Source organism: Sorex fumeus, unplaced genomic scaffold, assembly GCF_029834395.1.
Source record: "Sorex fumeus unplaced genomic scaffold, SorFum_2.1 ptg000010l, whole genome shotgun sequence".
Classification (NCBI taxonomy): Eukaryota; Metazoa; Chordata; class Mammalia; order Eulipotyphla; family Soricidae; genus Sorex; species Sorex fumeus.
In genome coordinates, this window is record NW_026606067.1 from 22,102,358 (window position 1) to 22,125,916 (window position 23,559).

General features: G+C 42.8%; 1 protein-coding gene across 6 annotated transcripts in view; it reads left to right on the top strand.

Moving 5' to 3' along the window:
- Nucleotides 1–23,559, top strand: part of ESRRG (estrogen related receptor gamma) — a 635,624-nt gene that overhangs the window by 428,941 nt on the left and 183,124 nt on the right. For all 6 annotated transcript variants that reach the window (XM_056110835.1, XM_056110832.1, XM_056110831.1 and 3 more), the window contains one exon: nucleotides 5,015–5,430. In XM_056110835.1, coding sequence (XP_055966810.1) covers nucleotides 5,028–5,430 — 403 coding nt within the window. In that variant the 5' untranslated portion in view covers nucleotides 5,015–5,027. The remainder of the gene's footprint in view (nucleotides 1–5,014; nucleotides 5,431–23,559) is intronic.

Below are 23,559 nucleotides of genomic sequence, written 5' to 3' on the forward strand. Positions count from 1 at the left end.
GAATAAAGAATTGACCAGTAACTTGGATCTGTCACTTGAGGCAGGAATACATTTTTTTAACTCTTTCCTTAGTCTAACCAATGGGAAAACAAAAATCTTAACCATATAAGTTCCTCATGAGAATTTTAGGCACCTTTTTTCACTAATGCAATAAAGCAGCAAATAGATTCAACTTCTGTGCACAACTCTAAGGATAAAATAACAGAGACCATTAAAAACTTACAGTTTGGTGACTGGGCCAATATACAAGCCTAAAGAGCATTGCTGTGATTATATTAGTAGTATTCAACAAGAAAATGACACACTTAAGTTTTGTGCAAAATAAAAAAAAAAATAGGTGAGGGTGGAAATTCACTTTAGTGGCTCTTTATTCAAGGTTGCCCATTTTTTTCCTCAGTCCAGATGTAATCCCTCAAGACAGGTAAACTTGATAATTATAGTACAAATTGTACATTAAGTTTTTGATTATATTGTTTCCTTATAGAAACAATTTAGATGGACACTTTTGTGTCCATGCATACATATGCACACAGTGAATTACCACTCAGAAATTCATTTTGAAATAGTCCAGCACCTATGAAGTTTTGTTTGCCTGCAGCTGAGTATCCAGTACCAATGTGAATTTTGACCAACCCTGAGGTTAGTAATTTGTTACTATTACTGAAGCATAAATGCTCATTTTTGCCACTGTGTCTTAAACTGCTTCCGAACTGCTTTTTAAAACAAGGAAATGTCCTGGCTTCTGAAATAAGTTAAATCCCTTAGATATAGTTTCTGGTATGGAAACCAAATGGTTTTGGTTGTTGTGGTGGTAATGATTTTTTACCTGAGTGGCTCTTGCTGCTACTGAAGCTCCAAATATATTCATGAAGGCTTTTGGAAAGTCATTTGTGTTGGTCTTCCCCCCTCCTCATTTCTCTTAAAATAATAAGAACAATTGGGTTGTGGTTTTAAAATAAATATTTCCTATACCTTCTGTGACATGTATTCCTATTCATAATTCTTTACTAAATTTAGATTTTTTTATTAATCCAGTGTGACCTAAAATTTCTGCATTTATAGCACAATGTGGAATTGGGCTTATTCTCTTTGGCAGCAGATAAAGCCATCATCTTCAGAATGGCTCTTTCTGACAAAAAGGTGTTCTTTTGAAATAAAGTCTTATTCACTACATTCCTCTTAGAGTTAATGTGAATTTTAGTGCCTCTAATTTTAGATTGAAGTCAAGTCTAGAATAAAACCCACCAGCTGACAATTGAATTTATAGATAGTTGTGAATATTTCAGGCTTGAATAATAGAGCTGTAGAATTTCAGAGACAGAGAGGGAGAGAATTAAGACCGCTGTAGTTTGAGTATAATTCAGTGGTGTCTCAAAAGTGCTCAGTGTAATGAGCTAAGTAGTAATTAAGTGGCAACTGTGTTCTTTCCAAGCTCCTGTTTAGGTGTCACTCCAGCCCCAGGCAGGGTGATACCCGGGCAGGCATGAAGGCTGGGACTGTGGCTGTATTCTCTGCTGGCCCCTTAGCCTTTTCCTATGTAACTGATTTCTGTGGGAGCCTTCCTTGATTCTTTTTCAGAACTTGGTAAACACCTTTGAAGACTCTTGGTGTTGAGACATTTCTGCTCTGGACTTTGGAGGCCAACCCAACTTCCAATCCCAACTCTTCCACTCTCTCCTTTGAACTTCTTCCTTTCTAAAAATCTGAGTGCTTTCATGGTCTTTTTCTTAAAGTTGTCCCTGGAAGGAAAGGAGGCGATTTTAGTGTCATGCTGGGGCCACAGGCTGGATCAGCTCTTGGTAAATCATACCTTGGACAAGCATTGCTTCCTCCTGGGTAGAGGAAATGCATGGAGGATAGGAGCTCAGGTCTTCAGAGAAACGGAGTCTGGACAAGCACAGTTTGTAGCTTGTCAGTTTCTTTGGCTTGCTCCAGTGTCCAGACTTGGGATACTGAAGATGGTTTCAGGTCTCAAACCTTCCTCCCAGAACTCAAACTCCAAGGCTGTCCTTGCTTTCCAGGAAGGAAAGGTTAGCCCGTTTCTGCACAGCCTTGACTGAGAGTTGGGAGTCTCACTGATTGGAGGGTACGCTCAGTGCTAGGTCCAGACCAGCACTGGGTGTCCAGCCACCTGACACCTCCAGGCATGGAAGACATGGCAAATAGCTGATCTTCCAACAGGAGTGCTTTTGGCTCATGCTTATTTTAAACCCAGGAACTATGCCTGTGTCTAGAAATCCTTGAGAGAGAAAAGGCCCAGGAAAAGACAATTGGGACAGAACCAACCATGGAGGATCAAGAGTGGGAGAGCTTGATGGCAACCAACTCTCTCTGTGACCCACGAAATTCCCAGCAATGTTCAGTCTGGGAGACAGCAAGGGGAAGTGTCAGAAGCAGAGCCTTGTGAGCCGATGGCGAAAGAGTTAATTGTCACCATAGCTGTGAGAATTCAGAGCCAGAGGAAAGGGGAACCACCATGTTTTAGTACCCTAATAACTTCTAACTCGCATATAAGATCATAATATATGTGCGAGCAGTCCAGTAATTATAAGGTAATAAGTGAAGTGGTGAATGCTCTAAATTAGAAGGAATTTGCTGGGCTGCAGTAAGTCAGGGCCGACCCGCTTTCTTTCAAATGTTGACTGGAGGAAAAGTGCTTAGCCCAGAGTGCAAGCAGGGAGACACGAAGAGCGATCTATTAATTACCATGCTCATTAACAGTGATGGGACAGGCAGCAGATGCAGGGTACAGGCTCCGCCTGCAGCCTGGCAGGGGATGGGGGTAGGGTAGGGGGGAAGCCTGCTTCTGCTCCTTCTTGTGGACAATGCAAGCCAGAGGGTGAAGTTGGGGGAAGTATTTTTGTGCTTTGTTACTTGGACTTTCCTGGGGAAGAAAGCACTTTCCTAGGTGAAATCTAAGATAAGAGGCAAATTCTTGCTCTCTGGTGGCCCTTGGGACTGCCTTCCTCAAAAATTCAAACTCCCCAGATTCAAAATCCCGTGTTTTGCTTGGCTTTAAGGCAACAGGACAAGTGGGGGGAGGGGATGATGGAGAAGATCAAGGAATGAGCGCAATGATGAAATATGAGATTTATGGTGACAGAGATAATTGCATCCCGTTGGTTATTCTGAGACTACTCCCCCAAATTCTAGTGAATGGCCATTACCCAGTGGGATTCCCATAAATCAACTTTCCACTGGGAAGCAATTATTGGTGTCCCTTTCTCCACCGTCACCTCTCCTTTTGAGAGAGGTCTCTCAGAAAGTTCTTAGAGATTTTGCTAAAAGGGGTTTTGCACTATGGCAAAGCAGAGAGAAAAGGGGACCAATTCTATCTTTTCATCTAATTACCTTTTCAGAAATTTAATCACTTATGTGACAAAGAAAGTAGCAGTATGTTTCTCCTAGATAAGAGAGACCATTTGTCTGAGTATCTGCCTCCTTATATTTTCTTTTAGGACTCAGGATGTTAAACAACCCAAAAGGAGGGGAGAATGAGGGTCATCATAAATGTCATTTTTCCCCTTCAGAGCAAAATTCGATACATTCCAGATACAGGTATTCTAAGACCTGGGTATATTTTGCTGTTTTCTCTCATAAGCAATGGCACAGGAAATTAAAGGCGCACATACTTATATTTATTTATTCATCAATGCCAGCTATCATTTCATTAAGTTTTGTGGGCTCTAGGAAATCATCCTTAAATACTGAATGGAATTTCATCCTTGACATCTTTCTAAATTGCTAAATGACTATGAAATAGCGTCATTTAAATAAAGCAGCCCCATGATGGAGGCTGTGTTCTCAATGTGTCTTTCTCAGATCAATAAAAGATACAGTTATGCTTATGGAAGCATGCTGAGAATCATTAGGGAGCCAAAAAAACATTGGCTCAGTCTTCAGAATAAAAGTTTGATTTTCTCTGGAACAAAGTGCTCCAGTGTGGAAGAACAGGGGAGTGACGATCCCTGAAGGAATGATGCACACTTGGTCATTCCACTCTTCCACCAAGAAAGTCAGAACCAGACCAGAGCCCCACAGTGTTCTTTAAAAGAACAGTGAAAGGGATGGACTGATTAGAATTTTATTTATGGGCTGTCTGGTCGGGTGCTTTGATACATCCCTGTCATGCCCTTATGCTGATGACCTTCTTGTAGAACAAGCAGCATTGACCAGAGACTGGATGATGCAGAGCACCCAGCTCTTAAGTTCACATCCCCAAAACACTGTCTTTAACACTTGTATTCCTCCACCTTATTCTTTTTCCTATACTTTATTGTTATTACTTTAAAATTTTCCCCTTTATTTAAATACCTTTTTTTTTTCATTTGCTTTTTGGGTCACATTCGGGGCTGGAGTGATAGCACAGCGGTAGGGCGTTTACCTTGCATGCAGCCAACATGGCTGACCCAAGTTCGATTCCTCTGCCCCTCTCGGAGAGCCCAGCAAGCTACCGAGAGTATCTCGCCCGCACAGCAGAGCCTGGAAAGCTACCCGTGATGTATTCGATATGCCAAACACAGTAACAACAAAAGTCTCCAGTGGAGATGTTACTAGGCTCACTCAAGCAAATCGATGAACAACGGGAGGACAGTGACAGTGACAGTGACAGGGTCATATCCAATGATGTACAGGGGTTAATTCTTGCTCATGCACTCAGGAATTACCACTGGTGGTACCAGGGGTATCATATGGGATGCTGGGACCATATGGGATGCTGGGAATCAAACCTGGGTCGGCCACATGCAAGGCAAATGCCCTACAAGCTGTGCTATTGTTCTAGCCCCTAAACAACATGGTGTTTAAAGTTGCTCATGGTACATTTGATACAGGTATCCAGTATTCTAACTATTCTAACACCAATCCCACCACCAGTGCCTCCACCTATTGACTCTTGACCCCTTCTCTCTCTCTGCCACTGTCTTTCTGCCTTCCCATTGACCTGCTTTGAGACTCAGAGTGTCCCCCCCCTCATCTTCTCTCTCTCCCCCATTTGTGTTTCCCAATATTGCAGGCTTCTCTGCAGAATGTCCAACAAAGATCGACACATTGATTCCAGCTGTTCGTCCTTCATCAAGACGGAACCCTCCAGCCCAGCCTCCCTGACGGACAGTGTCAACCAACACAGCCCAGGGGGCTCCTCGGACGCCAGCGGGAGCTACAGTTCCACCATGAATGGCCACCAGAACGGACTGGACTCGCCCCCGCTCTACCCCTCCGCCCCTCTGCTTGGCGGCAGTGGGCCGGTAAGGAAGCTGTACGATGACTGTTCCAGCACCATTGTGGAGGACCCGCAGACCAAGTGTGAGTACATGCTCAACTCCATGCCCAAGAGACTGTGCTTGGTGTGCGGCGACATTGCGTCTGGCTACCACTATGGTGTGGCATCCTGCGAAGCCTGCAAGGCCTTCTTTAAGAGGACGATCCAAGGTGAGTGCAGAGTCGCCGGTCCTCCACCTTCAGTGAGTGGGTTTTTTTTTTCCTTCCCTCTGTGCCTGGTTCCATGGGTGTCAGATGCTAGACGATTGGATGGTTGGTTTGGGGACCATCTCCGGCAGCAGTCAGGAGTTCTGACCAGGTCTGCACGCTGGGTACTGTAGTGCTGAGGAAGAGACTGGGTCTCCTGCCTGCAAAAGCATGGTTCTCCAGCCCACTGCTCCATCTCTTCAGTTATCAAGTCTAGAACTGGCTGGAAGTGCAGGGTGGAGGGCTAATGATGAGCTAACATCAGTTCACCCCACACACAGGGTCTCATAATGGGGTGAAGATGAGCTCTGGGGGAGGCCAGAGAACAAACCTACGTATAGTTGCTGTCTTCTTGCGCTTTTGGATCAGGGCTTTTCCCTCTTTGCATCTTCTTCCCAGTGCCTGGAATTCAGAAAGCTTCAGGCAATGGTGATCAATGTGAGTGCTCACCTCAACCACTTGGACAGTGTGCCAAAGTGTTGGTCCCTGAACCCACCCTCAAGAGTGCCTGGTTCATGACACACACATAAGTGGTTCCAGAATTTCTCTTTCCAGCAAAATCAATTTCTGCTGCTCCAGGACCACACATGGGGAACCTCGGCTCCAGGGAAGCTGATATCTTCTCGTTCCTTCCTTCACAAAGCTTGGGTCACCTTTCCCAGACCTTTGTAAAGAATCTGCCAAAAACTTTTTCCAAAGTAGAACAAATTAACTTCTTATATGTGTAAGTCGTTCTCAAATATTTTTGAGGTCCACAGTTATAAGTAACAGTATATTCTCTGACATAAAATTAAATCTGGGCTGGAGCGATAGCACAACGGTAGGGTGTTTGCCTTGCACGCAGCCAACATGGCCGACCCGAGTTCGATTCCTCCGCCCCTCTCGGAGAGCCCAGCAAGCTACCGAGATTATCTCGCCCTCACGGCAGAGCCTGGCAAGCTACCCGTGATGCACTGGATATGCCAAACACAGTAACAACAAAGTCTCACAATGGAGAGGTTACTGAGCCCGCTTGAGCAAATCGACGAACAACGGGAGGACAGTGACAGTGAAAATTAAATCTGCGTTTGCCCCTTCAGCTAATAATTACAAATCCTCCAACCCTCCCTTCCTCCCTGTGTCCCCTTCCTCTCTCTTTCTTTTTCTTTCCTTCTTTCTTTCTTTCTTTCTTTCTTTCTTTCTTTCTTTCTTTCTTTCTTTCTTTCTCTTGCAAGCCCATTACTTTTCCATAGCTAGGGTGGAAAAGTAATGGGCTTGCAAGAGAAAGCCTAGCTCCAGAATGCAACTCATCTTAAAAGCTATTTCTTTAGCTTCCCACAGAAAATACTTCTTTGGAAAATGTTTACAAAATAGTTGTTTAATATGTAAAATAGCATTGTATTTTAGTGCTATTTGATAGTTAAATAATTCAATATAATGAATTCTCTCTCAGATTCACAGTATTACACTGAGGAAGAAACTAGGGGTCAGGGAGAATTATTGTTGGTAGAGGACTCAGCACAGTCATGATTCTGTTCTGCTAATTGTTCTGTTTTACTGTTTTTGATTTTTGGACCACACCCTGAGTTGCTCAGAGTTTACTCTTAGCTCTATAGTCAGGGATTGTTACTGGCAGGATTCAGGGGACCATTTGGAGTATCAGCATCAAACCTGATGCCCCAAATGCAAGGCAAGTGCCTTATCACTACCATCTCTCTGGCCTCAGTGCTCAGTATTTTAAGATGTCAGAGTAGGTACCGAGGCCTGTTTTTCTGGCATCAACAGAGAATAGAAGAGAAGCAAGTGTGGGTATGGGGGCCTGCTACCTTGTTCTGCTAATTGCAACCTCTTCATATGTTATGACTCAGCATGTAGTTGTTTTATTAACATTTTCTTCTGGAAATCCTTCATCCATTGGCTCATTTTATTCCCATATTTTTACCTTGAGGCTGAAGATATTACTCCATCCTTGAGGGCTTGAGGATACAAGGAAATGTCAAATCCCAGAGCCAGAAGGAAAACAAGAAGACAATAAGACTCACCTTTATTTGGGGTCACTTGGGACAGACATCCCTGCAGCCCTTTGCAAAACTAGAGAATGAAAATCCATCTCAGATCCTTGGTCCTCACCAGCCTGTGTGTCCAGTGGTGCCATGATACTCATGTCACAGAATATCTGATATGTAAATGTTAACAATTGGCTTTTACTTACTCTGAGACTAACTGCACAGAAATAAGCATATCTCGTGCGACTGATGATATGTGTACACTGTAAGAGGGACGGCATGTGAAAGCAGCCCCCTATAATCCACTGGTTGGAAACTGCTGGGCTGGTCAGCATTGCTGGCTGCAGTTCCATTTTCTCAACTTCTGGGAAACTTCATTTCCAAAGTGGTGTGGGTTGAGTGTGTCCTTCCCCCAACATCTCCAGTCCTGACTTGTCAACTCCCCCACCCCCACCCCCTCCCTGGTGCAGGGATTAAACTCCTTGGTTCTCAGGATGTTTCTAAAGATAGAACTGCGGTGTGAAAAAAATTATCTGACAGTTGTTGCTTAGATATTAATAGTTCTGCAACAGTTATTTACTGAGCATTGGAAGAGAACAATTGGGATTCCTTGCCTGTGGTTCCCCAGCTTGCTGAAACTCTCCCCAAAGCTGAACAGAGTGAAGCACAGGGTGATTCGTGGCATTGATATATGTACTAAGTTCGACTCTGCATTTGGAGAGGTGGTGTTCAGGAGTACTTGAGCCCTAAACAGAGATGTTACTGCCCAGATTAGCACTCTTCACTGACCTTCCTAGCTGAGCCCAGCGCTGGCAGCTGGGCAGACCTCGGATACGCAACTAGCATCTGTGGGCAGCCTGCTGTGGGGCTGTGTGCTTAGCCCCCAAAAGGCAGTGAAGCAAATAAAGGGATTACATGGTGGCTGTCTAATGTAATAATTAGGGTGGTAATTGTAAGGAAGATTGGAGCAGGCCTTTCTTTCCATGGCCAAATAATCATAGTGATTGAACTCTGAAGAAGTGAGAGGTGGCCCTAAATCTACTATCTTGATTTCTATTATAAATTCTAAATCTATTATCTAGAATCTACTATCTAGATTATCTAGATGTCAGATCCTCAATTCCAAGACACAGAACCTAGGCACAGGCCTTGGGCAGCAGCACAGCCAAATATTCTTGGTGGTAGCTTTTCCTGTTCTGTCTTAAAGTTCTCCAGGGAATGAAGAGGGGGTGCTGTAAAGATCTTAAGAACATTCTGTCAGGGCCACAGAGGAGAGAGAGAGCACAGAGGCTAAGGCACTTGTCTTCCATGTGACTGACCCCAGCGACATCCCTTGCACTGCATATGCTTCCTCATGCACTGTCAGGGTCATTCGTGAGCCCAGAACCTGGAATAGTCCCTGAGAACTCTGGGTATGGCCCAAACTATCTCCTCTCCAAATAAAAATAATAGCAATAAGGAACATTCTATTGTCTCACTTAGGGACATTAGATAATGTGAGACTTTATCTCTCTCCATTCTCCCTGACTTGACTAAGGGAGATGTTCCCCAAAGGCACCTGACAGAGGTGGGCTGGGAGCCAGATTTTGCCTTTAGTAAGTCTTTATGTCATGTAATAATAATTTATTTCTAAGGTGGATTTTAACATGTAGCATGTAGCTAACATTGGGCACAATACTTGTGAAATGGAGAGGTCCAGGAATACATCCGAACACACCTTATGAAAGTGATGAGATGGTTCTTTTTGAAGTTGATTGTGATTTTTCAGTCATGAAAGGTGATGAGTCATAGATTCCAGTGAAAATCAACCAGAAAGGCATATTTCAGTGATGGAATAGATAACAATTGAATTAGCTCAGCACTCAGGGAGTCAAAAGTTAAGGATTTCCCCCCTTTTCTAGAGTTTCTTCTTCACCATTGTTAGAGTTGGAATGGTGCCAAGGGTTTTGTCATCATTCTTGGAGCTTATTATTTATGTGTTTGTTTTGTTTGGAGGATCTCACCCATAAAGCAGTGCTCAGGGGTCTTTTTGGCAGTGTTTGTGCAACATTACAATGCTGGGATCAAACCCAGAACTCCAGCATGCAAAGCACATGCTTATCCTTGTGAGCCTTTTCCCTGCCCCCAATGCTTATTATTCATTATTAAGCATAGGATACCATTATTTGCATCTTTTTCTAATTTCCGTTTCGGCCTCAGTTCTTAAATGAGTACATATTTGGGCTTTGGGGGTAGGCTTCTGTTTGAGCATTTTCCCTTGGACTCTTGTTATGGAGGGAAAGATATCTACTCTTATACTGCCCTCCCAGACAACACATAGTTTATTATTCAATGTTGAAAACACTAAACACTAACCCCTGACATTTTCTTCTATCTATGAGTGAGAAAAAGTAAAATATATATGATTTATGTATGTATGTGGATAGACCCAGGACAGGAGCTCATTGGTTACCCACATGCCCATTCTGTGCATGTGGGGAAGTTTCTAAATCACAGTGCCCCGCTGCCAAGACAAATCTATCCTGTTTGCTTATACGATGCAGATGCCTTCCAGTGGGCAGAGGGCATTAACCACCACTTCCAGACAGCTGCCCTTGGCCGTGCAGGAGGATCAGCTCCAGGTGAACTTGTGTCCAGGTCTGCTGCAGGCCTTGCAGTGTGGTGGCCACCATCTACAACCTAGGGCCTTCTGGTGGTAAACTGATAAGAGGCTTTATCTAAACTTGAACTTAAAACATTTAAGTGGAGGCATTTGCCTTTGGATACAAGTTTGATGTCTTTTTCTAAGGTTTGCAGCTACAGCCCATAGCTCTTATCTCCACATCTGGATCCTTCTGGAAGCCTGGGGTGATCCCTGTGCCTTTGACTTCCTCTTCTCATTGTATGTTGTTTGATCTTAGAAGAGAATATCAGTAGCTCCAGAGAATAGTTGAGTGTCTTGGGAACTTCCAAAGGAAAAATATGAAAATGTTATCTCTTGAGTAAACAACTCCTCCAGCTTCTGACTGCCAGCTTAGAAACTCTAATGGGTTCTAAAATTAAAAGCTTGGAATAATCCAGAAATATTTAAATGGACATGAAGAATCTCTGTGATTATCAGTTTGGATGCAGTATTAAATATTAAGGTAATAAAACGAAATATTATCTATAATTCATTGGCTTTAACTCTGAGCTCGCTCTTATGACAAGTTGAATTGACTTTGCCACTTCTTGGATTTGATGCCAATTTCGTCTGAGCATTTGAAATGCAGTCATGTTGCCAAGTTATAAATGAGAGAGATTATTCCTCTCTGGCTATTATAATTGTTAAGCTTCTGTGTTTATTTTAATAGTGAAGTTTAGTATTGCTGACTTTGTTGCTAGAGAAGATGTCTTCTGTGAATGGATATTGTGGGAAACAGCCTAATTTGCACTTTCTGTTTCCCGGTTTTGAATTAATTGGAACCACTTCTTGGGAGAAATGAGTAGTGATTCCTTTTCTGTTCCATTTTCTGCCTTTGAGGAGTGACCCAAAGTGCTATTACTTCTGAGGTCGTTCAGGGGCGACTGATCAGTCACTTTTTGTACAGAGCCAAATAGTTAATATGAGGGGAACTTCTCAGTCTTAATCTCTACCCTCCCCCAGTTTTAAACTTTACCCAGCAGTGCTCAGGGTATACTTCCAACTTCACACTCTAGGATCTCTTCCTCAAGGGCCTGTGTGGTGGCAGGGACTCAGCTGGGACCTGCCCGTGCAAAGCAGGAGCTAGGGATAGAGTGACCTCCTCTGCATGCAAAGCAAACCATATTCACTCCCTTTGACCTGTCTTATCTATCCTGCCCCTTTGGGCCATTTTGACTTTTGACCTTTGACCCATGATAAAGGAGAGTACTTGTGAGGAATAATTAGATTACAATAATTATTATCATTTAATGTAATGCTGGAGTAACCCTTCATTTTTACTAATGCATTTCTTGATAAACTTGGCACCCTAGAGGGGGTAATCTGTATCTGCTGTATGAACCCACTTTATTCTGAAGTTACTGATTGTGGGAATTTAGTAATGTTAGTAGTCAGAATTCACTTATGCATTTTCAAGCTTCATGCAAAAGCAAAATTTAGAAAAAGATGCTATTCAAGCATCATTTTCCCTCCAAGTAACTTAGGTGATAAAGTAGTATGCCTTGCGGGTATGAAGCTCAGAGCTTAATCCTTGCCAATGGGGGGTGGGGGAACAAGAATAAAAAATAATGGTTAACTTTATTATTTTAAATTTATTTTTATTGTGATAATAAAAATACACAGGAAAGTTTCCCATCCCAGTCATTTATTTATTTTCAGCTTGAGGGTTATGCCTGGCCATGTTCAGGGAAACATCCTCCTGACCTACCTCTCCAGCCCAAGTGTTTAAATATTTTCCAGGGGTTTCAGATACTACCCCCCGCCAAAGTTGAAGATCTCACATTTTAGCTCCTGAGCCTTGTCCATAGTCTTTCTGAATGTGGATAATGTCAGGAGTTGTTTTTGGCCTCACATTCTTTGTCTTCTGTCACCCATGAAGCATGTGTTCCTTCATCATCAGAAGGACAGATAGATCCAATTGCACTATGTGCCACCTGGTGTTCTAAGTACTTTGCACCAGTTAGTTATCCTTTTGTTTTTATTGTTTGGGGTCCACAACTAGTAGTGCTCAGGGCTTACTCCTGACTTTGTGCTCAGGGATCATTCCTGGCAGGACTCGCATATAAGATGCAAGTTTCTGACCCCTCGTTATCTCATTCAATATTTCCAGCCATCCCATGCATCGGACACTAGTGTTATATTATGATTACATGACCTTCCTTAAAGAATAAATTTGAGGTATAAGAAGTAACTGTCCAAACACAACTGTGTCTCAATACAAACCAGAATCTGTGCTCTTTGTGCCCTTATTCCCGCTGCCTGGTATTTTTTCAAAAGTTTTATATCCCTTGGTAGTTTTAGACTGATTTTTAGTTTATAAGATTCCATTCTCTTGGCAAAAAACTTCATTAAGTTGTTAAAATAAAAAAAATGGGAAATATAAATAGCCCCTGAGTTAGGGTTAGAAATGTGAAAATCATTAGGATGAGTATTGAGGAGGGATGAGCTCATTACTCTCTCTAAACATGCAAGGCTAAACCTCGATTGCTATGAGATCATGTTTCCACTTCAGAGTGATTCACTTTGATCACAAAGAATATGATCCAAGTGTGTGCCCACTTGACAGATGAATTCATTGTTCTATTTGGTAATGAATACAAACTCACACTTTCTATCCAAGGAGAACTGGTGCAGGAAGCAGTGTCTCTCTTTTTCTGCCAAGAGTATCTTGATAATGGATCTCTTTTTCTTTGTTTTTTCAACTGTAAGACAGGCAACCTTCATTCAAGGCTAAAATGTGTAGGTAAGGAAAGTACATAAACACGTTGGTGTGAGATATATCTCACATTGAATTTGGGAAGGATTTCAGAAATATGTCTTCTTATGGCTCTGAAGAAGAATCCTGGGGCAGGATTTTTTCACTTTAAAAGATTAAAAATTGGGTTGGTATGACCATTCATATAACTCAGGGAGCATACCCTACACCATAAAAGGGAAAAGTTTCCCCAAAATAAATCCTTTCCTCAAATTTAGAAGTCATTAAGTCCACCTACCTGGATGAGAGATGTTAGTATTCTCCATCATTCATCCAGGACTCTGTGTCTCTGGTACACTCACTCCCTTTCAGATGCACTGCATAAGCCTCTCTCTTGATTCTGGATTCCTTTCCCTCTCCATCATGAACAATAGTATTATTTTGGGATCTTTCAAATGCATTGTTTGCAGCCTGACCCCTGTTGCTCTGGTGACCTGTTGTGTTTGGTTTCTGTGGAATTAAACTCCCCACAGATCCCAGTTGTAGGGAGAGAAGTTGAGGGATTTCTTTTGGAGGTGTTGAGAGATTCCATTCTCTGAGAGCAACCCTATCCTCACCCACAGCTGCCCTTGTGCACCACGCTTCTGGCAAGAGCAAAACAAAATTGCCCATATTCACCGAGCCATTTCCAGCCCTCAGAAGCTCCTCTCCAACAATGAAAGTAGCTCCAAAGGCAATCGCACAAAGTGCCCTCTCTGAGAAGAGGCGATTCACTTTTTCTTCCTATTCTAGACCATCAATAATGTTGAAGCAATTTAAGTTGCTCAGCAATCTTTCCTCGTGATGAAAGGCATCAGCTTTGGATCTGGGCTGGTTGGACTCAAGTCCTGGCTCTCACCCTTGCATGTTACTTCTTTTTCTGCAAAATAGGGTTCTTATAGAGAATGTCCATCAAATGCCTCACTTGGCATTCTAGCGTTTCTAGCCATGACTTTAACTTAGGTCTGCTTCAGAGCATGAGCTTATGTTGGAATTTATGAATTGAAATCTCTTCTCTGCAATGAATCATCAGCCTTGGACATAGGTTAGGATCATAGAATGCATGACCAAACAATGGCTTTTGTACACATTTCTGTGGTCTATGGAAGACAAGGGAGGGTTGCTCTAACCACAGTTGAGGATCACTTCCACCATTCTATAGACCTGTACTATGGAATGTGAAGGGACCATTGCTGATTGTGGCAGTTTTATTCTAATTGACTATACTTTGCTTTTGTTTGAAATGAGCACGTGGAAGTACCAGCACTTAAATGAAGGAGTAGGGGTACAGTCCCTCAAATTCAAGGGAAAGGCCAAGGGTTTTTGTAAGTTCCTGATTGGTTTCCCATTCTGAAGGGGTAAATATTTCAATAGACAGAAAGATTCAGCTCATAATGAGCCCAGATGGTAAGGGTGCAATGAAGTCGGTCCCCTGTAGACCCTGGTTCAGTCTACATGTTGGGGGAGATGTATTGAAGAAAAGACCAGAGTAGCAAATGGCAGGGCCCCACCACAGCACAGGCTGCTGCCTGGACATTGGACTCTTAATGGGTCAAGATGAAGAAAAGGCTTTTGAATGGAAGTATAAATGCACTCTGGCAAGAAATGGCACTTGGGAGAACTTGGCAAATTCTTTGCCTTCAGTAATAATCACCTTGAACCCAGGAACTCCAGGGAAGAAATGAGAGATATCCATGGAAGTTGATTTTGGTGTGTAAAGAAAGTTTGTAAGTCTTTAACTGTATCTCACAGTGATTCACAAAAAAAAGTGATGTTTGCAGAGAAGATAGGACAGAAATTAAAGTGTTTGCCTTGCATGCAGCCAGCCTGGGTTGATCCCCATCACTATTTATATTCACTAAGCACAACCTTGGAATGACCCCTGAGCCCAGAGCCAGGAGTAAGCATTGAGAGCTTCTGGGTGTGATCCCAACCACCCCTTCACCCCCCTCCTCACAGACACACCAAAAACAAATAATAACATAGGGATGGTGGTACAAATACCTTTCTGTCCTCTTTCTGAATATCTATGAAACTGGCTGGAGGTGAGTTTCCTCTCACCCTCCCTAGTGAATGGCCAGTCTATTTTCACCATTTTCAATCTGATGAAGGCTGCTTATATGGTGTGTTCAAACTCTAGATCTCAGAGTCCAAATATTCAGTGATACAATACTTCCCTGCTTTCCTCTGAAGGGAGAATAAATTCTATATGCTTTAAGTCAAGTCTTGACATGTTATTTCACTTCTCACTAGGTTGTAAGCAGAAAAAGTTCCCCTTTTGTGCTTCAGCAAAGGGGAAAAAAATTAAGGTGATGTTGGAGTTGGAGCAATAGTACAGTGGTGTTTGCCATACCAACAGATGACCTGGGTTACTTCTTTGGCACCTCATATAGTCCCAAAAGCAACACTTAAGTACAGAGCCAGGGGTAATTTACCCCTGATGACTCCAAAACCAAAACCCAGAACAAAACAGAAAATAAAAGTGAGGTAGTGGGTTTGAGGTGAGCACAGGTAATGTAATTGGGCCTGGGCTCCAATTTCCCCCTTCACTCTCCTCCCTCTCCCTCTCATTTGTCTCCTGGATGAGGTGGGGTACTAAAGGCAGACATCTCCTGGGGTCAGAAAAAGTATTTCCTCCTTGTTGAAATAAGCATGCATGGCACCTGTGTCCAGTTCATGGTTGTAGAATCCAGGTCATAAGGGCAGGTTGTGATGACAAATCTGGGGACCACGGTGTCAGGATATATCTCCTTTGACCCTTGCGCTACTTTGCATCATTGTCTCCAGCTCTGTGTTCAAGGTGGCGGGGTCCGTAGGCTGGTACCTGGGCCAGGGGCCCAGTGGCCTCAGCCCCTTCACGGGGCATGAGACAGTCTGAGTGCTGACCCTCAGCACTGATACCATTAAGGAGCGAAAGGTCAGCCTGCTGCTGGGAGGTGGCTCTTGTCTTTTTTCTTTTGGGGGAACCACCCCTAGCACATTGCTCAGGGTCACTCCACAGTGGGACTCAAGCCCAAGGCTTGCACCAGCTAACCTGCACTTGGACTTTGAGCAACCTCACTGACTCTCTGCCTCATCTTCTCTCCCCTCACCTTTTCCCCTTTTAGGAGCTCAGCCTGACGTTCACGTACAAGCTAGCCAGCTATTAGTGGGACCTTAAAATGTGTGTGTCAGAATTTTCTTTGGTGGAGTATGAGTGGCCCAAATGCTAATAAAACCCTGAAAACAAAAGAAAAAATCCATTTTCTGCTCTTTGGTTTGTAGGATTGACATTTGGTGTTTCTGAGGTCTTACTCTGGCTCAGTGCTCAGGGATCACTCCTGGTGGGGCTCAGGGGTACCGTATACTGTTCTGGGCATAGAACAAGGATCAGCTGTGTGCAAAGCAAATGCCTTAACCCCTGGACTGTCTCTTTAGCACCTGATTTTTTGAGGGGAGTGGGAATGTTTATTGTGCGATACCCAGCAGTATTTAGGACTTGCAGTTCTCAGGTGACCATATGCCCTCCCAGAGACTGAACCTGGCCTGGCTGTGTGCTAGTGTCCTTCCTGCTGGACTACCTCTTCAATCTCCCACCTCATCTTTTTTTTTTTATTAGTGAAACACCATGAGGTACAGTTGTAGGCTTACAAACTTTCGTGCTTGGGTTTCAGTTATAGAGTGATCAGTTATAGAGTGACCCTTCCCTCCACCAGTGCCCATTCTCCACCTCCAATGAGCCCAGTAGCCCCACCCCCACCCCACCATCTCTGTGGCAGGGCATTCCCTTTTTCTCTCTCTTTCCTTTAGGGTGTTGTGGTTTGCAATAGAGGTATTGAGTGACCATTGTGTTCAGTTTATAGTCTACTTTCAGCACATATCTCGCATCCCGAGAAAGTCCTCCAAACACCCTTTATTTGGTGTTTCCTTCTCTATCTGAGCTGCCTTTGCTTCAGCACATGCTGCCGGCTTTCAAGCTGTGGAGCAGACTTCCTAGTACTTAACTCTTGGGTGATTGTCTCCCATTCTGTTACTTTATACTCCCCAGATGAGTGCAGTCTTTCTATATCTGTTCCTCTCTTTCTGACTGATTTCACTTAGCTTGATATTTTCCATGTAGAACCACTTGTTTGAAAATTTCATGACTTCATCATTTCTAACAACTGCATAGTACTCCATTGTGTAGATGTACCAAAGTTTCTTTAACCAGTCATCTGTTCTCGGGCACTTGGGTTTTTTCCACCACCTCATCTTTTAAGGTATAGAAGGCCACTGAAGGGCACCCCATCTCGTGGTTGGCCTCCTCCCTCCCATATTCGTGTGTTCCCACTTCCACTGCTGGAGTGGGGGTTCCCATAGTGGTTGGACACCACCACTCCTGGCAACAGTCAGGGCCCCTCTCAGAGAGTCAGAGGCAGTTTCTTCAGAAATGCTGGGATGGCAGATCTTTGCCAGTTGAGGATAGATTCAAAGTCCAGGACTGGACAAACTTCAGTATTTGTCCTCATGTCATGTAACAAAGGAGCAGGTGAAGGTTTGGGGGTTAGGGTGAATGAAGTGGAATTCACCCTTTCCCACTCTCTGCTCTGTGACTTGCAAGATAAGCCTAGTGGTAGTTCTATGACCAGTGTTAGGGGATGGGTTTAGGCCACACCCTGCAATGCTCAGGAGCCACTCCTCAGCCCCTCTGTTGGGGATTGCTCCCAGCAGTGCTCAGGGCATTCTGCAGTGTTAGAGATATAATAACTGAGCTTCCCCATACAAATCCCATGCTCAGTCCTTGAGCAATCCCTGGCTGGTGGAAGTTCTAAAGGGAGCTTCCAACAGGATTGGAACCAGCCCAGGGAACATATCTCATGTCCCTTGGGAATTTTGTTGGATTTGCTACTTCATATATGTTCTTTGAAAAACACAGAATTCTTCGCATAGAAGTGTACTGATGGGATTATGGGCCTTATAGAGGCTTCAGATCTGACACAGAAAGATTGCATTCATCTGGGGAACATAAAGCAACAAAAAGGGAGATTAACACCCAGGAATGGCTGAGATTAGTACCAGGAATTTTGCTCCATGAATGGAAGGCCAGCCACACGTGCTAGGTGAAAAGGAAGCTCAGATAGAGAAGAGAGCACCAAATGAAGGGTGTTGTGAAGACCCTCCCAGGGTGGGAGAAGCATGCTAAAAGTAGTCTATAGCCCAAACATGATTGCCACTCAAAGCCTCTCTTGCAAAACACAGTACCCAAAAGAAGAGAGAGAGAACAAGGGGGAATACCCTGCCACAGAGGCAGGATGGGATGGGGGGATGGGGGGTAGGGGGGATGCTGGGACCCGTGGTGATGGATGACGGGCACTGGTGGAGGGATGGGCACTTGATCATTGTATAACTGAAACCCAAGCACAAAATTTGTAAGCCTATAACTGTACCTCATGGTGTTTCACTAATAAAAAAAAGAAAAAAAAAGTTGGAAAAAAAAAAGATCTGAAACATATTTGTTATCCTCTGTTTTATCAGTCCAGCAACTGAGGATATCTGCATTTTGTGCAGATGCACTAAATAGAAAGTCACAAACAAAGGAACGAAAGGACAAGATTAAAAGGAGAGTTGGATCCCTTGAAGAAAATCCTTCCCTGTCACACCATAAAGGCAGGGTATTGTTTCCCACTCCCTTTTCCATGTTTTCAAGAATCTCAAACAAAAGGCACTACATGTATTTCCTGTTCATATTTGTTACATAATTGGGAACTGGGGCAAATCCCATTATTTTTAAATCACTTGATGTTGGAGAGCACTCGGATACCCCAGTTGGAGTGCTCCTGCTTCGTCTCCAGCCACTGTTCTAATAAAATTCGAACAATTTGGGGGAGGGGACTAGGCAGATGCACTCAAAGTAGTTTTGCAACGATAATGTCTGGTCCTATTGGGAAATGCTTGTTTCTTTCAAGAAGTACATAAAACCAAATGCATCATTAGGGAGAGCGAGTGAGGGGAGGGAGAAGAAAGAGTTGACACATATTTTTATTTTGAGATGCCACTGTAATTTACATCTTTCAGCCCTTTTCACTGCCAAACAATAAAAGTCCATTCAGTGACTGAAAGGAATATACAAATTATCCACTGACACTCTGGGCTACAGTTTTACATACACCGTGATATTCTCTTCACCAGGAAGCTGCAAGATTCTATTAAGCAATAAGTGAGAAAATTATATTGCCTGCAAACTAATTGTACAAAAGACTCTGAAATAAGTCATCGGAGCCCAGGACTTTGTGCAAAGCTGCCAGGAGATGTTTTAAATTGCTAGATCCTTCCTGTCAGCTTGATTTCAGTGCCTCCCAGCTCTATGAAGCCAGGTTCACTTTCGTGGCAGTGAAACTGGGAAAATTCCAGCTGTAGGCCCAGTCGCTGTCCAGTTCAGTCCCTGGTGCCATCTAATAAATGTGTCCCAGAAAAGAACAAGCTCTCATCCAGGAAAACTATGGGTCTGAAATGAGAATCCCAGGTGGAGAACAAAGATGCCTCATCTTCCGGAAGTTACTGTCCCATGTTTCATTCCCGGGGCCAAGTTTGCCACTGGAAAGATTTTTGTCAAGTGTCCATGTTTCCAGAATGGAAGGCAAACAGGTGTCCTACAGAGAGGAGCGGCTCCACTGGGAGGGATGTCTTTGAGCCATCACCCAAATAGATGGGATGTTATTGCCCATGCGCTCAGGGCAGCTCATTTTTAAGATGAAATACTTTTTTTATCAAATAGGAAAAGCACCCAGGAAGGTTTTTTTCAAGGGCAGAAACTCTGTAGACACTCATATGGATCAAAGACTTTGCTGAGTGGGGAATCCTAGCAGGAACAATGAACTAAGTAGCTCCATGGGAGTGCCTGGAAATTAGAGAGGTTTCCCTCCAGGAAGTCAGTTCTTTAGAGGGATGTGGACTTGTTTTTCAAAACATCAACTAGTGTTACTTAATAAAATAAAGGTCATCATCCATATGTGTCAAGACAAATTTATTGAACACAGCACTGGGCTAACGGATGCCCAATTCACAGCAATTTTCTTCACTTGAGCTAAAAAAAAACCATCAAGACTTTTGGTGATGAAAACCACCAGAACTGCTCTATATTTATCATTCATGGTACAATTTATACAGAAAGTGTTGTGTTTCTTACAACTTTGGGAAGATTCCTTGATTCAAATGAATGTCAAGGTTTCTCGGCTCCTCTTTGACTCTATGTGTTACCCTCCTTTCCAACCCTGCACATCATGCAAACTTGCAGATTTATGGTAAACCACAGGATCTAGCCATAAAAGACACAGCTGCTCCTTTTTCTTTGGCTTACTGAAGAATTAGAATATCAGTTAGACTTAAAACCAGATTCATTAATTTCCCATAGTAATTGGGCCAGCCCTCATAGAGAGTATCATGCTAAGTAAAATGAGTCATAAAGAGAGGAACAGGCATAGAAGGACTGCACTCATTTGTGGAATATAAAATAACATAATATGAGATCCAAGGACCATAGACATAGGGCCAGAAATATTGACCCGTAGTTGGAAGCCTGCCTCATGAGCTGGGGGAGAAGGCAGCTGGAATAGAGAAGGAATCACTAAGTCAATGATGGTTGGAAAGATCTTCGGGATGGGATATGTGTGCTGAAAGTAGATAAAGGACCAAACGTGATAGCCTCTCAGTATCTATATTGCAAACCATAATGCCCAAAGTTAGAGAGAGAGTATGGGGGAAATTGTCTACTATAGAGGCAGGGGGAGGGATGGGATGCGGGGGGTGGATATTGGGGACATTGGTGGTAGAAAATGTGCAGTGGAGGAGGGATAGGTGTTCGATCAGTGGATGACTGAAACTCATATATGAAAGCTTTGTAACTGTATCTCATGGTGATTCAAAAAAATTTAAAAATTGGGCCATTCCCCTTCCTGTTTTAATTATGTATTTAGTTTTTTTTCTTTTGGGACAAAGGGCCTACTTTTGGCAGGACTCAGGAAACTATGTAAGGTGCTAGGAATCTAACATGACTTCGCTGCATGCAAGACAAGTTCTTACTGGAAATTGCTCTGGCCCTAAAGATTTCATTTACCTTTTTGATTGTTGGGTCATACCCAGCAGTGCTCAGATATCACTTCTGGTGGTCTTGAAAATATATCTTGGGATACTAGGGATTGAAGCTAAGTTGTTCATATGTGAGGCAATCTCCCAACCCTCTATGCTATCTCTTCTATCCCTCTTCTGTTTCCTTTTTTTGAATTTATTTTTCAACTTTTATTTGCTTTTGCTCTAGTAACATACATTTTGCCAGTCATGTTGCAGTTCTTTTTTTTTAATTTTTATTAGTAAAACACCATGAAGTACAGTAGTAGTCTTACAAATTTTTTGTGCTTGGATTTCAATTATACAATGATCAAATACCCATCCCTCGACCAGTGCCCTTTTCCCACCACCACAGGTGCCAGTATCCCTCCCAACCCCAATCCCCCGCCATCCCACCCTGCCTCTGTGGCAGGACATTCCCTTTTGTTCTCTCTCTCCTTTTGGGTGTTATGGTTTGCAAAAGAGGCATTGAGTGGCAATCATGTTTGGTCTATAGTCCACTTTCAGCATGCTTCTCCCATCCTGGGAGGATCCTCCCAACACCCTTTATTTGGTGCTCCCTTCTCTATCTAAGCTACCTTTTCCCCTAGCATGTGTGGCTGGCTCCAAGCCATGGAGCAAATCTCTTGGTACTAATCCTGACCACTCTTGGGTGTTACTATTTTTGTTACTTTATGTTCGCCAGATGAATGCAATCTTTCTATGTCTATCCCTCTCTTTCTGAGTCATTTCGCTTAACATGATACTTTCCATGTAATATCCCCTTTTGTAAATGTTATAACTTCATCTTTTCTAACAGCTACATAGTACTCCATTGTGTAGATGTACCAAAGTTTCTTTAACCAGTCATCTGTTCTCGGGCACTCAGTTTTTTTCCAGATTCTGGCAATTGTAAAGAGTGCTGCAATCAACAGACAAGTGCAGATGTCACTTAGATTATATTTTTCGCCTCTCTGGGATATATTCCTAGGAGTGGTATTGCTGGGTCAAATGGGAGCTCAATTTCTAATTTTTTGAGGATTGTCCATACTGTTTCCAGAAGGGCTGAACCAGTCGGCATTCCTACCAGCAGTGAAGGAGGGTCCCTTTCTCGCCACATCAGCGCCAACACAGGTTGCTTTTGTTCTTTTGGATATGGGCCAGTCTCTGTGGTGTGAAATGATATCTCATTGTTGTTTTGATCTGCATCTCCCTGATGATTAATAATGTAGAGCATTTTTTCATGTGCCTTTTAGCCATTTGGATTTCTTCTTTGAGAAAGTTTGTGTTCATTTTGTTGCCCTATTTTTTGATGGGGTTGGATGTTTTCTTCTAGTGGAGTTCAACCAGTACCTTGTATATCCTTGATATCAACCCCTTGTCGGATGTGTATTCGGCAAATATACTTTCCCATTCTGTAGATTGTCTTTGTATTTTGGTTATTGTTTCTTTTGAGGTGAAGAAGATTCTTAGTTTAAGACAATCCCATTTATCTATTTCTGTTTTCACTTGCTTGGCCAGTGGCATGACATCTTTGAAGATACCATTAGCTTCAAAATCATGGAGGGTTTTGCCAACTTTGTCTTCAATATACCTTATGGATTCCGGTCTGATGTTGAAGTCTTTAATCCATTTTGATCTTACTTTTGTACATGGTGTTAGGCAGAGATCTGAGCCCACTTTTTTGCATGTAGCTGTCCAGTTTTGCCAGCACAATTTGTTAAAGAGGCTTTCCTTGCTCCACTTCACATTTCTTGCCCCCTTATCGAAGATTAGATGATCATATGCTTGGGGGGAGATGTCAGTATATTCAACCCTGTTCCATTGGTCTACAGCTCTGCCTTTGTTCCAGTACCATGCTGTTTTTATTACTACTGCTTTGTAGTAGAGTTTGAAGTTAGGGAGGTTGATTTCTCCCATTTTCTTTTTCCCAAGAATTGCTTTAGCTATTCGTGGGGGCTTATTGTTCCATATAAATTTCAAGAGTATTTGCTCCATTTCTTTGGAGAATGTCATGGGTATTGTAATAGGGATCACATTGAATTTGTACAGTGCTTTGGCAATTATTGCCATTTTGACAATGTTAATTCTCTCAATCCATGAACAGGGGATATTTTTCCATTTCCTCCTGTCCTCTTTTATTCCTGAAGTAGCGTTTTGTAGTTTTCTTTGTACATGTCCTTTACTTCCTTAGTTAAGCTGATTCCTAGGTACTTGATTTTCTGAGGCACAATTGTGAATGGGATTGTTTTCTTCATGTCAATTTCTTCTCTTTCACTATTTGCATAAAGGAAAGCCATGGACTTTTGGGTATTGATTTTATAGCCTGCTACTTTACTATACAGTCTATTGTTTCTAGGAGTTTCTTGGTAGATGTTTTAGGGTTCTCTAAGTATAGTATTATATCATCTGCGAATAGTGAGCGCTTGATTTCTTCCTTTCCTACCTGGATGCCCTTAATATCTTTTTTTTTTGTCTAATTGCTATTGAAAAATACGTCCAGTACTATATTGAACAGTAGTGGAGAGAGTGGGCATCCTTGTCTCGTCCCTGATCTTAGGGGGAGGGCTATCTTTTTTTCACTATTAAGGATGATGCTTGCTGTAGGCTTGTGGTAGATGTCTTTAACTATATTGAGGAAAGTCCCCTCT